General features: G+C 29.4%; 1 protein-coding gene across 1 annotated transcript in view; it reads right to left on the bottom strand.

The window, feature by feature from the left end:
- Positions 1-12519: 12519 nt before the first annotated feature.
- Fas3 (fasciclin 3) overlaps positions 12520-17558 on the bottom strand; it is a 277077-nt gene continuing 272038 nt past the window's right edge. The window contains exon 7 of the mRNA XM_065502693.1: positions 12520-12675. Within this exon, the coding sequence (XP_065358765.1) occupies positions 12547-12675 (129 nt within the window). The 3' untranslated portion in view covers positions 12520-12546. The remainder of the gene's footprint in view (positions 12676-17558) is intronic.

Raw genomic sequence — 17558 nt, 5'->3', positions numbered from 1 at the left:
ACACTAAGTAAAAGAGCAAAAAAAATGTTTCTTTTAAAATTTCAATAATTTATATTTTTGAGTGATTTTCGGAAGTGGGCCTTATATGGGGGCTATGACCAATTATGGACCGATCACCATGAAATTAGGTCGTGTGATTTATGTCTATATTAAAGTTAACTATGTTGAATTGAATACCAACATTTTTAAGCGATTTATGCACGTTAAAGTGATTTTCGGAAGCGGGTCTATATGTGAGCTATGACTAATTATGGACCGATCGTAACAAAATTTGGTGACATGAATTTTGTGTATATAAAACTTATTTGGAGCGGAATTTTTGGAGATACATATATAAATTAAACATTTATGACCGATAAAGTCCAATTTCGGGAGGACATTTGTATGGGGGCTAGGTGAAATAATGGACCGATTTCAGCCAGTTTCAATAGGCTTGGTCCTTGAGCCGAAAAAATAATATGTTTCAAATTTCATCGAAATATCTTCAAAATTGCGACCTTTACTCTGCGCACAAGGTTTACATGTACAGCCAGCCAGCCGACAGACGGACGGACGGACATCGCTTAATCGACTCAGAAAGTGATTCTAAGTCGATCGGTATACTTTAAGGTGGGTGTTAGGCTAATATTTTTGGGCGTTACAAACATCTGCACAAACGCATAATACCCTCCCCACTATGGTGGTGTAGGGTATAAATAATAGAGGGTATGCGTTCAAAAAATCAAAAAAAAAATTATCTCTTATTGTTTAAGAGTTATTTGCATTTGAAAAGTAATATTTTGTGGTTTTTACCTACCTTGGTCTGGTTTTTTGCTAATAACGGATCAAATTCTTTCCCGAATTTCTTGAAGTATCTTTTTTTGAATTAACAACATTATTAGTAATGTTAAAAAAAAACATTACTGAGTCAAAATTGAAATACACATAGTATTCAAACGTAAAAAAAAAATTATAGGAAATTATGCCCTCTTTTCAAAAATGTACAAAATTTTTAAGAATTAGAAAAATTATAGATGATTTTTTTCAAAAAAATAGGAATAAAATATGGTAAAAATGCAATAAAAGTTTTGCTATGAATCGTTTATAATGAAATTTTATATTTATATAGAAACTTTTGATCCAAATCCAAATGTTAACGACAATCCCACAAATCCCAAAAACCTTTCCAAAACCCCCAAAATTGTGATTTTTTAGATTTTTGGATCTATTAAAGGCACCAAGTTCGGGGCTATGAAATTCCTTTGCACGATATTGAAGAATATATTGGGACATACAAAGCAGGTTTTAATTTTTTCTCACGATTATTAATAAATTTGTTGTTAATTCAAAAAAGATATTGCAAGAAAATTTAAAAATAATTAGATCCGTCATTAGCAAAAAAGCAGACCAAGGTAGGTAAAAAAATAAAATTTTAGCTCAAATGGGAAAATACTCTTCAAATGGGAAATACTCGTAAACTATAAGAGATAATATAAGGCTGAATGTTGTTTGTAGATCTCGTCTAGTAAATTCCATATATACAAAAATCTTTCAAATCGGATCGGAAACAAAAATTGTTCATAATTTTTAATATACCCGAGGGCCCCACTTTGGGGCATTGTGGCTCGGCTCCCCCTTCGTGTTATTAGCCCAAATTCAAAACATAAACTTATTAACACCATGAGTAGATGGCCATGAGAAATTTTATTAAAATCGGGCCATTTGTTTAGAATTTACAGATTTATTTACACTTTTTTTCTTTTCCCTCGCTGCACAGTGTGGTAGATCGTAAATCTAACTGGACAAAATTAATAAATCACGTTGGGTTCACTTCTCACTTATGAATCATATAAAAAATGTGTTCAAATATATAAACGATTATAAAAAACCAACTTTTTTTTCGCAATGTATTTTTGGAGTTTTTACCCATTCTTCAAAAATTTTCTTTCGTGAAAAAGTAGAAGTCATACTGGAAAAGTGAAAAAATGTATGGCGGTCGCAAGAATGCGCAATATGTTTTTGATTTACCTTGAAGTGAACACTTGAAAGATTAATTCAAATATAGTTTTGCACCGGAACTATCCGGAATAAACAGCTTTAACTCTACTTGAAAAAATGACATATTTTATTTTTTCTTTGTGTAGGTCATACTGGAAAAGTGAAAAAAAAGTGTATGGCGGTCGCAAAAATGCGCAAGATATTTTAGATTTACCTTAAAGTGAATACTTGACAATAAAATCACCGTAGCCTTTTTAATCATAAACCAAAGTCACACAAAAAAATACACTTCTCTTTGAAATCTTAATGTACCTGTTGACAACAACTGACTTTAAAGCTTAGTTTTTCCTAATCGGAGCTAAAAACCAAAAAAAAACAAAACATGAATTACAGTTCCCTATTGTATTGAGAAGCTAATTAAATGATCAGAAGGAATGTTTCCAGACATTTATTTTTTAATTTTGTCCAGCTAGAATTGTGATTTACCACAGTGTGCACTGTGCAGCGCATTTTTCTGTGTGTAATGCTGTAATTTTGTTTATTAAAAAACCATTGAGCCAAAAATTAGCATCATCTAATAACACTAGTTTACAAATCAAACATTTTTGTTTGCTCATGGAATGAAACTTATATTTTTGAGAAGAGCTACGGACGCTAGTTAATTGAACATTTTTTGTTTCCCACCTAAATTTTGAGATATATGGGTTTTTATTTTTCACCTGCCCTAAGTACTACTAATGCATTCTGTAGTGTACCTAATTGTGGTATTTAAGTATTTACATCGTTTTTGGGTACTCAACACTCTGGAGAAGCTACCAGATACTTTCAGACTTGTATTATTTTGACAAATTCCAACAAAAATTAACGAGAAAAAAATAAATACTGTTTAAAAGGACATCTTTCCTGTAGATAAACGTTAATAAATCGCTATTAAGTACAAAACTCTAAAGTAAAAACTATTTTAAAATATCTTATAGAAAATGTAAAATAAACCCAGACCATTTTTGTTTTATTTTCGGAAAAATTATTCAGTCAAATCGAGGTTTTCCTATAACACAAACACTGCAAAATGCTTATTTACTTTAAAAAATATCGTAAAAGCTTTAGATAAGAAAAAACCAGCATTTCAATATTTATGCAGTGTGTTCCCGAGTCTTTCTGAGGCTAAATTAAAAGAAGGGATATTTGTGGGTCCTCAAATAAGAAAAATTTTGGGTGATACCAAATTTGTGTGTCTATTAACCGATGTTGAAAAAGCAGCATGGAATTCTTTTAAACCTGTTGTTCAAGAATATTTGGGGAATAATAAAAGTCAAAATTACAGTGATATTGTTGCGAATTTATTACATAATTTTGAACTGATGGGCGTAAATATGTCCCTCAAAATTCACTATTTACATTCTCATGTGGATTTTATCCCGGAAAACCTCGGACACTTGAGTGACGAACATGGAGAGCATTCCCATCAAGATTTGAAGTTTTTCGATATTAATTATCAAGGTTTTTGGAATCAGAATATGCTAGGAGACTACTGTTGGAGTCTCGTGAGGGAGACAAATGAAAATAATTATAAACAAAAGACTAAAACACTTCACTTTTAATTTTTTTGTCCTAATTTAATGTACATTTTTATATGTTTCGTTTTTAAGAATATCTCAAAAGTTTGACGTCCAGGATTTTTTAAAATATTTTTTCCGAAGTTGGAAGACCTAAATACATACATCCCCATATGTTTCAATTCATGAGCAAAAACCTTGTAAACTAGTGTAATTAGTGCGAATCTATGCCTGATTTTCGAAGTAAATTTTGGATAAATTTTGGTAGCATTGTTCCAACGTCAATCTATTTTTGATGATTTGCAGAGTATACTGATCATAAATTTCAAGTTATATCGGACATAAATATACAATTTATTTGGTTTCTTAAAGCTATACTTTACAAGTCATGCCTTGCGTTTTAAATCGTTTTGTAACATGAAATGTAATAGAAACGTAATTTGTTTGTTGAATAATATTTACCAAGATATACTGAACAATTGAATAACACACAATTGCCAATTGGGGTTTTCTAAATATTTAAAACAATTGCGGCTGCTACCAGAACGTATAATTTCAAATTGTTGGTTTACTAATTTAAACAAGCTACAAGTACATATCCAGCAAATTTAACATTTTCAAATATATTTAGCTTATCTGTTTGCTACTTATAAAGGATAATTGTATTAAAAATTAAAACACGCACAAACAATTTGCAGTGTTATTACCGATTGGATATGGAGATTTTTTATGACAAGAAATACGAGTATATAGCCAGCATAAAAAACTAAATAAACAAACACATTAATAAAAGCTTATAATGGTAAATTTATGTCTCTTAAAACCTAAATGCACGTACACATTAAACAATTTCAGATACACTGATACCTATACAAAAATAAAAATGAAAAAAAAAACTGCTGATTATTACAAATTTTGTGTTATTGCCACGGCGCTCATTTAGTAAGACAAGTGGGATAGTATCTACATAAATGTGTGTGGGCATGTGAATAAACATTTCTCTTATTTCTCGTTCATCGATGATTTATATTCATAATGTCTCATCCATTCATTTTCAGACACAAATCACCTTTGCGCCATTAGAGTGGAGGTTTGCCAAAAAAACAAAAAAAAAAAATACTTCAAAAATATTTATATGAGCAAAAAATAAATTGTAACAGAGATGAAAAGTTTTTGCGTTTTTCTTTTTGTGCCGAGTCTACGGTGGTGGCTCTGTGTGCTCAAAATAACCAGAGTTATATTTCATCCGAGTGTTTATTGCGTAAAATTCTATGTGCACTTGAAAGCCAAGACAGTAAATGTTTTATACGCTTCCTTTACGTCTAATTCTAAGAAAAATATGTTTAAATTTATTTTTATTTGAGTAATAAATGAGCGAAATTACTTGATGTAATTTTCCTGCAAGTAGAATTTAATGTTTTACCTGACCAAAGATACACGTACCCACTCTTACATTCATACACATAATTGGAATAGTGATAGCTGTTGACAGTCAGAATGATGAGGAAGACTGAAAAATGAAATGACAAAATGTTGGTATTTAATATCAGCTATTGCAGCAGTAACATCAGCAATATGAGGAGACTAATCGTGACTGTTTATCATGTTTTAAACAGGACTTTTATTCTTTAAGATCATTTATATATATTTTGTATAATTTTGTGGAAAATATATTAGGATTATCTCCAATGTTGTTATTTAGTTTTGTTGGTGATATTAGTAAGTTTGGTTTTTACTAATTTCTTACAAGTTCTTGTATTTATAATTTGAATAACCTGAGCAGCGTTGTATAGACACGAACCATAAACAATTCGTGTCTTCAGTGATTTTCTGCTTTAGCACTTCCGGCCATTTCAATCAAAAAATTTCAAATATTTTTACAAATAAAGCAGTGTCTGTAATTCTCATTCACTCTATAGCTTGATTTGTATAATATTTTTAGTTTTTCTAAAGCCTTTTGGGAAAAGGTTTCCAGTGAAATGCGCATAGGAACTAGCTTATCCCACAACTATAAATGTCAGTGAATTTATCAATAATTGGGAAATTTAGCACAATTCTTACTATAATAAAAGTTCAATTTGTACTAAGTCGATCTTCTAGAAAAGTATATTGTGTCTGTCACACAGATACAATATTTTTGGTTGTTACATCCAAACTTATTTTAAATTAAGTTAAATAAGTTCGTCTATATGTCCAACTATTTCTGTTATGGCTGAAAAATGTTAGTTCGGCTGACAAAGATTAGGTTATTTAAATCGTAATTGTTCTATGTGTGTACATTTTCTGTTTTTTGTATCAAAATGTCTATTGAAACTTCTAAAAAAATTTATGAAATTTCCCGGGAATTTCTAAAAAAAATATTCCCGAGAATTCCTTTGAAAATTTTCCCTATTAAGAACCCTGGTCACAGTACACAGTGGTGTTGATCGGAAAAAGGTGATAATGAATCTGTATTTTCTCAAATACCGGTTCGATCACATATCACGCCAATTCCTAAAAAGGGATAGGCAAATAACCATGAAAATTAGCATCTAATATCAATTTGTTCTGCACTTTTCGTACTTATGATTGTATGGTAAACAACTATCTGGTTAAATATTTAAAGTCCAACAATTTATTTACCGACCGCCACTATTTCTATCATATAGGGCGCTCAGCCTTCCTATTGAACAAATTGTGTCGTTCCATTCACCGTTTTTAAGAAAGATAAGTTGTGGTTCTAGATATTTCAGAGGCGTTTGATAGAGCTTTTGGTGTCGGTATTAACTTCTCTCGATTTATTTCTAGTTTCTCAGAGATCGCACTATACGAGTTGTTATAGATGGGATCTCATCATTCAAGAGCACCACAAGGCTCCGTTCTTTCTCCTACTCTATTCCTTATTTTTTCTTAACGACCTTCTACCTCAAACTTCCAACCCTATCTATTCTTTTGGAGATGACAGCAACATTTGCATTCATATTCATCCAGTTACAGACCAAGCCTATCTGAGATTAGGGCAATGAGGAAAAACATGAATGATTCCTTTAATCGGCGCCTTCTAACAATCTCTGAATGGAGTCGTGCGAATAGGGCCGTTTTCAACGCTCGTCAGACTCAGTGTTGAAAGTTGACATAAAAACGAACGACACACCAAGTCGCTTCATCTATATTTATGGATGGTGTAAATATTATGCAATCACAAGGAACCAGAAGATGTTCTGGATATTTTTCAGGTGTCAAAAGAAACATTCACCACCTATATCCGACTGAAAATGGAATACAACCCTTATGTATGGGCCGGTGCTTCAAAATTCTATGTGATGTACGATTTTTTTATTACCCGCCTGCTCAAAAACCTGGACAGGGAAGCAGATTTCGTAAATATAGTCAAATGTTCAAAATTATAAAAAATTTCTGATAGCTTATTTACTCCTATACAATTCGTTGTCATATGAATTTGCAATCGGATCAGAAGTTTCAAAGATATACTTTGAAACTATTGTCATTTTTAAAAGGAATTATTTTGAAGCGCCTACAAATATGCTTTAATTTTTAATGTTTCGAAAAAATGTTTTACTAGAAGATAGAAATAATTGTCGGCAATGCTATAAAATTGAGCATCAAATTAGTTTTCAGAATTATTGAAACCATTTTACTGCTTCTAGATTTATATAGTTCTGATTCGACAAATAGTTACTCTAAAAACAGCATATTAAATTCTACAAGTTCTTAACATAAAAAAAGCATTTTATACTCTACTTAAACTTTGCACATCCTACTTCCCATTTTATTTTAGTTGTCTACACATTTTGGTTCATTTGTTAATTTCAGTGAGTACTTTAATTTAATTTATTGTAAATAAAACTGTGATGAAATACTACAATATATTGCCACTCTTCATTCTCTTCTATTACCATTTTATTGTGTTCCTTTGGATTTGTGACTATTTCATCAATTTAACAACCCAACAAAAGACACAAAAGATAAATTTTGTGTCTCATCTGTTGTTGCGCTATTCTCAGCTTTTATAGTCGCCGTTAAAAATCAACTACAGAATCCTAATAACAACAACACTATATACTGCGTATATATATATGTGTGTTTGTGTGTATTTGTACATTTTCTCACAGACACAACACAGTTAAAATAGATTGCAACATTTGTCCTGTTGGTTGTGTTACAGCACAAGATAAAAGACATTGAATGACAGGCTCACCTCATCACTTGTATTTGTTTGTATTTAGAAGCATAAAATTAGTAGAAGGAGCAACATTGTAGTTATGTTTAAGCAAATAACATTAAGGACAGACAACAATAAAAAGTAAAACAAACAAAAAGACCCTAAATCTCTCCACCAAAGTCAATACGAACGTGACACTAATGCACATTACGGCAACAATGTAAAATAATGAAATGACAATAATATTGATATTGTAGGCCAACGTCTAATCGTGATAGAACCATTAATTACCCAACAACCTTTGGAGGTGGAGATAATGCGAGAGAGAGAGAACGATTGAGCCTATGAAGTTCATCAATTTGATTGTCAAAATATGCTCAAGGTCAATTAATATTATACAAATTAGTTTAAGGATAATTAGTATACAATAGAGAATAATATTGAGTATAATAGATAATAAGTAGTTATTCTTAGAAAACGATAATTGGATGGAGATGAAATTAAATGTATTTAATATTAGTTACAGATGGGGATGCCAAACGGAAAAAAGTTTTTAAATTTACGGGATTCTTAATATTTTGAATGAATTTTTAATTTAAATTTTTTGGATCAATCCTCACAAAAGTTGGTAAAAAGATTTAGGTTCATATAAAACATGTTTATATTATAAGACAATTATAAATGTTCAATTCATTTTCTGCGGGTGACCTTTGGCCGATATTCGCAGTAACATACATTATAATTTTAGAGTACTTAGAGCTAATTTTTGTAAAATTTTATCAGTAATACCGAAAAATCGGCAGACAGACGGACGGACGGACAGAAGGACGAACACAGCTACATCGTCTTAGAATCTTATGAAGACCCGGAATATATATATTTTTGTGTGTATGCGATCAATATCCCAATGTGTTCAAATCAATCAAAATCAATATACCCCCTTTTATTTGATGGTTGGTGTAACAAAATATATGTGTACTATCAGATTAGTTCCAGAGGCGTATGATTATTATGAAATATTAATCATACGTACTCATGTATATGTAAATTGTACTCAGTAAGCTCTTAAATTCCTGTTTAATAACGCAAAAAATCAAAAAAAATGTTAAAGCTCTTTAAACCACTACGCAATTTTGATGTATTGTGGTTACAGTTGTACAAATATGGTCTAATTTTTAAATTCTATGGAGATTTTTTTTTCAAATTTTTAAGAAAAATTTGAAATTTTTTTTAGAAGTTTTTTCACATAATTAATGAAAAAGTTAGTCCAATGTTACAAAAATAAAATTAGAAAATTTTAGATTTACATAACCTTTAATTCGTTTATATATTGCGTTTCAATCGGATCAATAGTTTCGGAGTTATAATAAAAAATTAAAGAAAAAAATATATTCTTTACGTGAAAATATAAAATTTGTTTGTTTTAAAAAAATCAATAAAAATCGAAAACGGCAAACATTTTTCAGATTTATTACTCTATCGCAAAGCCACATACAATAGGAACAAAATGAGATATTGATCATAAAAATTTATGGATTCTTTTCGAATTTATTCACACTTTCACAAAATTTCAGTTTTTTGTGTGATATACACAAAATTGAGTAGTTAATGTTCTTCTTTCGATTAGTCGAATTTTCAAAACATTTTCGACATGCTATGTACAAATTTTCGGAGTTATAGTAACAAAGTGAAACAAAAACAAGTAAGAAAGTATGGTCGGTCAAGCCCGACCATATAATACCCTACACTAAGTAAAAGAGCAAAAAATTTTCTTTTAAAATTTCAATAATTTATATTTTTGAGTGATTTTCGGAAGTGGGGTTATATGGGGGCTATGACCAATTATGGACCGATCACCATGAAATTAGGTCGTGTGATTTATGTCTATATTAAAGTTAACTATGTTGAATTTTGTGTGTTTACCAACATTTTTAAGCGATTTATGCACGTTAAAGTGATTTTCGGAAGCGGGTCTATATGGGAGCTATGACTAATTATGGACCGATCGTAACAAAATTTGGTGACATGAATTTTGCGTATCTAAAACTTATTTGGAGCGGAATTTGTGGAGATACATATATAAATTAAACATTTATGACCGATAAAGTCCAATTTCGGGAGGACATTCGTATGGGGGCTAGGTGAAATAGTGGACCGATTTCAGCCAGTTTCAATAGGCTTGGTCCTTGAGCCGAAAAAATAATATATACCAAATTTGATCGAAATATCTTCAAAATTGCGACCTGTACTCTGCGCACAAGGTTTACATGGACAGCCAGCCAGCCAGCCAGCCAGCCAGCCAGCCAGCCAGCCAACCAGACGGACGGACGGACATCGCTTAATCGACTCAGAAAGTGATTCTAAGTCGATCGGTATACTTTAAGTGGGTATTAGACTAATATTTTTGGGCGTTACAAACATCTGCACAAACGCATAATACCCTCCCCACTATGGTGGTGTAGGGTATAAATATATTTTTACCGTGAAAATAGCAAATTTTGTAGCTTTAAAAAATCATGAAAAATCGAAAACGGCAGAAATTGTTCAGATTTATAGCTTTATCGCAAATCTACATGTAATAGAAACATAACGAGATAATGATCATAAAAATGAATAGATGCTTTTCGAATTTATTCACAATTAAGTGATTTCGCTTATTTTCACAAAATTTTAGTTTTTTGTTTGATATACATAAAATTGGGTAGATAGTGTTCTTCTTTCGATTCGATTGATAACAACCCAATTTTTTGTGCCTATTACATGTGGCTTTGCGATAAGGTAGAGTTAGTTGGGGTAATGTGGTGTAGCTGCTTTTCTCTAAAACTAAGAACATAGGAGTAGCGGTACCAAGCTTAAGAGTTTTATGGTCTCAGAAAATTAACATTGGGTGAGTGCACTTCATTTTTGCAGGTCATGGAAATAGTCAGTTGTAAAAAATCAGCATTATATTGTGGTAGACTTTTTTTGTGATCTGTTAAACTTTTTTTTTCTAAAATCACGTGTTTTAAACTTCATTAATTTAATTTTAAAGTCAAATGTGATTATTTTGCTATTGAGAATATAGCATATTTAGTGTATATGTTTAATTTTAGAATAATTTTAATAAACCACGTAGTCGGCTAATGTGGTATAGCTGCAGAATTTCAAGCAAATAATATGCCAAAAAATGTGAAATATGAAAATGGGCAGCGGAAGATTTAAAGAACGCTATCTGAGCTATTAGAAACAACAAATGGACATTTTTCGCATCAGTCATTCAATGTCTCCTACGAAGCGAAGAATATATTGAGGAGCTCCTGGTAAGCTTGGTCAGCCGCCAATTTTAACTGCAAAAATGGAAGATGATTTAGATAAAACGCAACTCATTAACAAATTAAAATACTATGCATCGGTTATGTGGTTTAGTATACAATATTAACAGAACATGGTATACCACATTACCCGACAATTTTTTCAATGGCTTGTTTATGGGCGTTTTCTCTTTTTACCAAATTTCTCTAAAACTTAACACTTGTAGTAGAACACCAGCTGAGAACTGTTCCAATCGAATTAAGATTTTAAAAATTATATCAAATAAAAAATAGGTATTGACATGTGTAATTAAACAATTTATGCATGGCAGAATTGTGGCAAGTGATGCAAAACTATCGTTAAAGTATAAATACTAAAAAAACCTTAAAAATAAAAGTTAACTTTATGACCTTTTCTTAAATTTAGGCGCCTCTAAAATAATTTTTTTGGTATATCGTAGTGGTATTTTTTTTCCTCATGCCAAAAGATATCAAAAAATCGATGGCACAATATCGAAAAATGTTTGTCCTTACAAATCGCCCCATCCTAATATACTTACAAATTCAAATTTAAACCAAATAAAAAAAACTTAAATTTAGTTTTAAAAGTTTTTATTTTTTATTTATTACAAAAAAATACGTTTATTTTTAGAAAAAAAAAATATGTTTTGTACAAAAAATTTTTAATTTACAAAACTCTTAAACTTACAGTTAATATTAATAATACATCATAAATATTAAACATTAAACAATACATATAATAAAAATAAAAAATTATTACATTTATTAGTAAAATAATTAGATGGATGGAAAAAAGATATAAATCTTAAAAAAAATAATGTATTGTACGTTTAAAAAGAAAAATATATTATAAAGAATATGAATGTATTACTGTGTTTTTAATACTAGATATAAAAAAGATTTAAAAATAATTTTATTATAGTTAAAATATATATAAATATTACATAGCCTAAATAAAATATGGTTTTTAAATTTATTTGTTATGTTTTTCTTTTTCACTAATATTAAGAGACAAAAATTTATTTCAATTAGTTTTAAATCTCATTATTATAGCGAAAAAATGTGGTTCGTGGTCTTAATAATATATAATATTGGTTTTATTATTATTAATGAATGTTAATTGTTTTTTTTTTGTATTGTTTTGCTTGTTTTATGGCTTTTTTTATACTGTTTATTAATTTTTCATTTTATTTATATAAAAAAAATGTATTATTAATAAATATTTATATTTTGATGTGATGATAAATTTGTTTATTTATTTCTTTTGATTTTTATTATTTTGTGCTTTTTTTTCTACATGAAAACATCATTGTTTTTTTGTTTTGTTTTTCTTTTTTTAATTTTTATAATAATTTTTAAAAAATGCGAGATTTTTAATTTATATAAATTGTTTTTATTTAGTTTACATTTAGTTTTAAAAACTGTCTTATATTTTAAAATGTTTGTTATTAACTCTTGTTTTTTATAAATTTATGATTTGTTTGATTATGAAATCAAAAACATTAAGCATGTGTTTTGCTGCTGTTGGAAAAAATTCATTTTATTTGGGGTTTTCGTCCTTTTTGACATAAACTATTTCCGCATATTCGGTTGAACTTTTTGCTGGTAAAGGTTCATTATTTTCGGCGGGTTTTAATACAAGTTCTGCATAGACGAGTTGTTTATCTTCCTGTAATTAAAATGTAAAATATATTAATGATATAAATAATTTTTGAAGTTGAATTTTAGAAAATTTACAAAAGGATAAGATTTTTGCTTATTTATAGATTTTTTTCCTAGTTTTCATTTGAAGCCATGGATGATTAAATTTGTTTAATATTCCTTTATTTCTCCTCCTAGATGAGTTTAAGTTGCAACAGTTATTTGCATTTAAATTTTAAATATTTATCTTAATCATTTTATGGGTTTGTTTATTATCTTAGATTTTCCAATAGTTTTATTAAACAAGCTCATTTGTTGAACTACAGTTTGTGTGATTAGACCTTCTGATATGTTTGCTAACTGAGTAAATATTTAAGTGACTACATAAAGATTTAATAAAATAAGATTTTAGTTAATTAAGTACTAAATGTCATACCTGAAAATAGAAGTAAACTAAAACCTTACTAAATGAAAAAAGTAAATAAATTTAAGATTATGTTGGCACTAACCAGCTCAATGTAATTTCCATCACATAGCAATTGTTTGCAAATACTTGAAATTTGAAAATATATATGGGCAAAAACACTAGTTCACTAGTTTTTTTTTTATCATGTCAGTAGCGTTTTGTATGAACAAAAAGTTCTAGTCCATTGATTGATAAAAAAATATTTTTTATTTAATATTTTCAGTTAATTTAAGTGACAAAAGTATAGCTGTACTTATTTATTGTAACCATTTAAATTTTTTTTAAAATTTTTAACAATATTACGATCACTGTACTTATATATATCATTGTGGTAGCTATATTATGTTTAAGTTATCATTCACATGATTATAGCAATAATATATATTATAGTATTGATAAAGTTTGTGTTTGTTCTCGGATTTGGTTTTCATACACTAAGGATAACATACATTCATCATGAACATTTATTTACTACAATCATATATATGATTGCTACCGCAAAAATATACATTTATAAATTTTTTTAAATTATATATATTTTGGTTACCTCAATCATATAAACAATAGCAGTGACCATAATATTGTTAAAAAACTTGTCAAAATTTCGAAATGATTATAGAAAACTTTCCGCAGTAAAATGTGTTGGGATAAAAGTATATCGTTTTCCGCATACATTTATTTAAATAATTTTAAATACTATCTCTTCAGTATTTTAATATCTGCATGAGCTCTATACTACTTTGTAGATATAAAACACAATTCATGCAATAAACCATTGGATATGCCTCGAAAAAAAACTATAGTTACTATAGAACAAATTCACGTTAATTGTTTTCACTAAAGTGATCGTACTCTGTTGTTACTGAGGGCACATCAGTTTTATATATGGAAAATTTCATGTCAAGAAAACCAATTTTTAAAATCGATGTCTTCCCATCGAACATGTCGGCCCTACGCCCTTTGGAAATTGACCTATTTTTTTTATCAAAATTTCAACTTTGGGCCACATGTTCTAAAATCCCAAAGCTGGGATCAGAAAACGGAAGGCAGATTTGGAAACCCTCATGTGTTCCCTATTTATCCCTAAGGTATTTTCCCAGCCCCGAAAATAGGCAAAATTGTAAAAAATACCATTTATGGGTTGAAATTTTGATAAAAAATAGGTCAATTTCCAAAAAGCGTAGTTCCGACATGTTCGAAAAATAGGACATGTTTTTTATACCAAAATGTTCTCCGTAAAGAAACTTTATAGAAAAACATAAAATTGTTATATGTTCTTAAATAAAGTTGTTTTTTAATAAAAAAAGAGTTATGTCACCTTTTTGTTCAAAAAACAGCAAAAATATACTATTTTTGGAATTTTTAAATCAAAAATCTGTTATTTTTGGATTCGTAATTGACATTGCTCAAAAAAAAAATCGAGTCCATTCGGTCCAAAACTGCGCCATATATTTTTAAAAAAGCGGACCAAGGTATGGCAAAATTTTAAAATTTCAATTTTGAAATGCCTATAACTAGGAAATTATAGAGATAAATAGCACACGCAAGCATTTTTCAAGATCTAGCCGAGCGCTTTACAAAAATATAAAATTCTTTGAAATCGGATGAGAAACCAAAAAATGGCACGTGTTTAAAAATTTTACATGTCGAAGGTACCCTACTTTGAGCGCCGCCCCTGGAGAATTTGTAGGGCCCATTTTAATAACTTAAACTCGAAAACTCCTTGGCTACGCCCAATTCAAATTTTATCCCGATCGGAACAGCCGTTTAGAAATGCCAGATTAATTTCCAAAAAATTTCGATTCTGCCCCACTGTGGGATAGTACCTATTGGATAGTAATTCAGACACAATTTTTCAACAAGATCGGTCAAGAACTCTTTGAGTTAGAGGGGGTCAACATTTGACATTTTGGCCAAACATGAGTTTTTTCTCATCCATGTACCTTTTTACATATTGTTCTTAGCTAAATGTGTCCCAAATAGTTTAGATAGCTATTTCTTCAATCTTTCGAAAAAAATTATTAAAAAAAAAATAAAAATTTTTAATATTTTTTTTCCGAAATCAATTTTTTGAAAAAAGTCAACAAAGTTTTTGATTTTGCTAAAAAACTGAAAAGTTGTATGTTTTGAGTTAGAAAATATTTATGTTGATAGATATCGAACTCGCATCCCACTAAGCGAACACATAGATCTTCAAGGAAAGTATCTAAGCTTTTTTTAAGAGAAAAGGGCAGATTTTGAAAAAAAAACCTAAAAAAGTTTTTTATTTCGGAAAAAAATATTATTTTTTTTTTAAATTTTTTTTGTAAGGTTGAAGAATAGAGCAAATTTTATCACGATCGGAAGACATCGATTTTAAAAATTGACATGAAATCCCCCATATATTAATTTATTTAATTATATCTGTTTTTAACAGTTGGCTTCGCATTGTTCAAAAAGGAAAAAAAAATTTAAATCACCAAAATGTTGGCTTCCTGATAAATTTCTACCGGATGGTGATTAAGTTATTTATCCCGGGTCTTCTCGATACAAAATTTTCAATTTTTTCACTACCCGATAACTGGGATTTTTTTGGGAATCTCGGAATTTAAAACTGACAGAGAAAATAAGCTGGAACGGTAATTTATTGATAAATGTGATGAGGTCGTTTTTCACGGTTTTTGCTTATATTCTCGGTAATAATTTGCTAAACGAAAATTGTGGAAATTTCAAAATGCTACATATACAAGTCGTAAGTATAATTTCCAAAATTTAATTTTTTGGTTCATTTTAATTAAATTTAAATACAAAAACATTAATTAAATTTTAAACAGGAAATATTGCAATTTAAGTTTAGATCCTACTACCAAAAAAGTGTTCAGTAGATACTACAATGATATATTTAACCCTATTCAGACACTTTGGTGATAATTCATTAACAAAGCTGGATAAATATGCATTAAAATAGCATTACAAAAAGAAACGGCATAAAAATACAGCAAGTTTCTCAACGCTTGGCAATAGTCTCTTAAAACAATTGTTACATTTTTTATCATTTTTTGGTTTTATTAAAGTAATTAAAATCTGAGAAAATAATAAATTCAAAAAAATTTTATTACAAAAATTTCAAAAAAATGTAGTGTATATCCATTGCGGTAAGGTAATTCTTTGTATTTGGTTTGATTCAGGTAGGACTACCATCATAGGGAACTTGTAACAATTACAACTGATTCCTTTGAAGTAAGAATTGTCCGAAAAATTCCCAGAATATGAGGTCAGACATGAAACTGTATTATTCCAACATGACAACACTCGGCCACATGTTGCAAAACCTGTTAAAACGAATTTAGAATGAAGTGGTTGGGAAGTTTAGCTTCACCCGCTTTGCCCCGTCCAACAGCTATTTGTTTTGATCGATGCAGAACGCTCTCTGGCACTTCAGCACAGAGTACCCTATATTGGTTTGATTCGTTCTTGTCCTCAAAATATGAGGTCTATTCGCTCGCTTGCAGCTTGCTATCTCCATTCGCTTGGGCTCTATCGTGTCTTCAACAGAAAGATAGACAGACGGACATAGCTAGGATATAGCTAGATCATCTTTAAATTGCATAAGGATCCAGAACATATATATATATGCTTTTGTAGGGCTGTGATGAATATTTCGAAGTGTAATGAACGGAATGACAAAATCAATATACCCCCTAATCTTTTTAAATGGTGGTTGTAAAAATTAAGACCTGATTATGAATAAGGCATATAGTTTTTAAATTTGTAACAGGTTTATAAAACAAAGTTTCTATTGAAATTTTGTTTTGTAAACTTTTTATAAATTTAAAAATTATGTATGAATATGGTGTTTACGATTTATGAAACAATAAGTAATAAAGATATGGACCTTATAATCTGAAATTTTGCAATTTCATTGCCAGTAGTGTCATCGACACAAAATTATTTGAAATTTTGACCAAATCATAAACATTTAAGAAATCATGTACTATTAATTTCGGTTTCATAGATTTTAAAAGAAATGTGGTTTTATCCATATAGCTAGCAACCTAATTTGTTTGTATATTAATTAGGGTATTCAATCGATTAACCGTTAATCGGTTAACCGATTAATTTTTGACGGTTAACTGTTCGAATAATTTAAAATTGCCGATTTTCGAATAACAAATAAACCGATTAATTTGTGTCGATTAACCGATTAACCGAAATTACTTTTTTTTGCACTTTAACATACATATTTTTTTGTATTTATTTTTCCGTATCAATGAAGAAACAAATTTCAATTAATTAATTTACATGTATTTGAAACTTTGTTTGTATTTACATGTATATACGAAATTTTTTTGGAAAAGAGTATTTTATCAGAACATTGCGAAACTATTAAATATATTCAATATCTAACACAATCCAAAAAGGACTCCTCCAATGGTATAACTAAAAAAAGAACTGATATATTGGAT

The sequence above is a fragment of the Calliphora vicina genome, chromosome 2, assembly GCF_958450345.1.
Source record: "Calliphora vicina chromosome 2, idCalVici1.1, whole genome shotgun sequence".
Taxonomy (NCBI): domain Eukaryota; kingdom Metazoa; phylum Arthropoda; class Insecta; order Diptera; family Calliphoridae; genus Calliphora; species Calliphora vicina.
The sequence above is the reverse complement of the archived record's forward strand: the minus strand, read 5'-3'. Positions and strand labels throughout refer to the sequence as shown.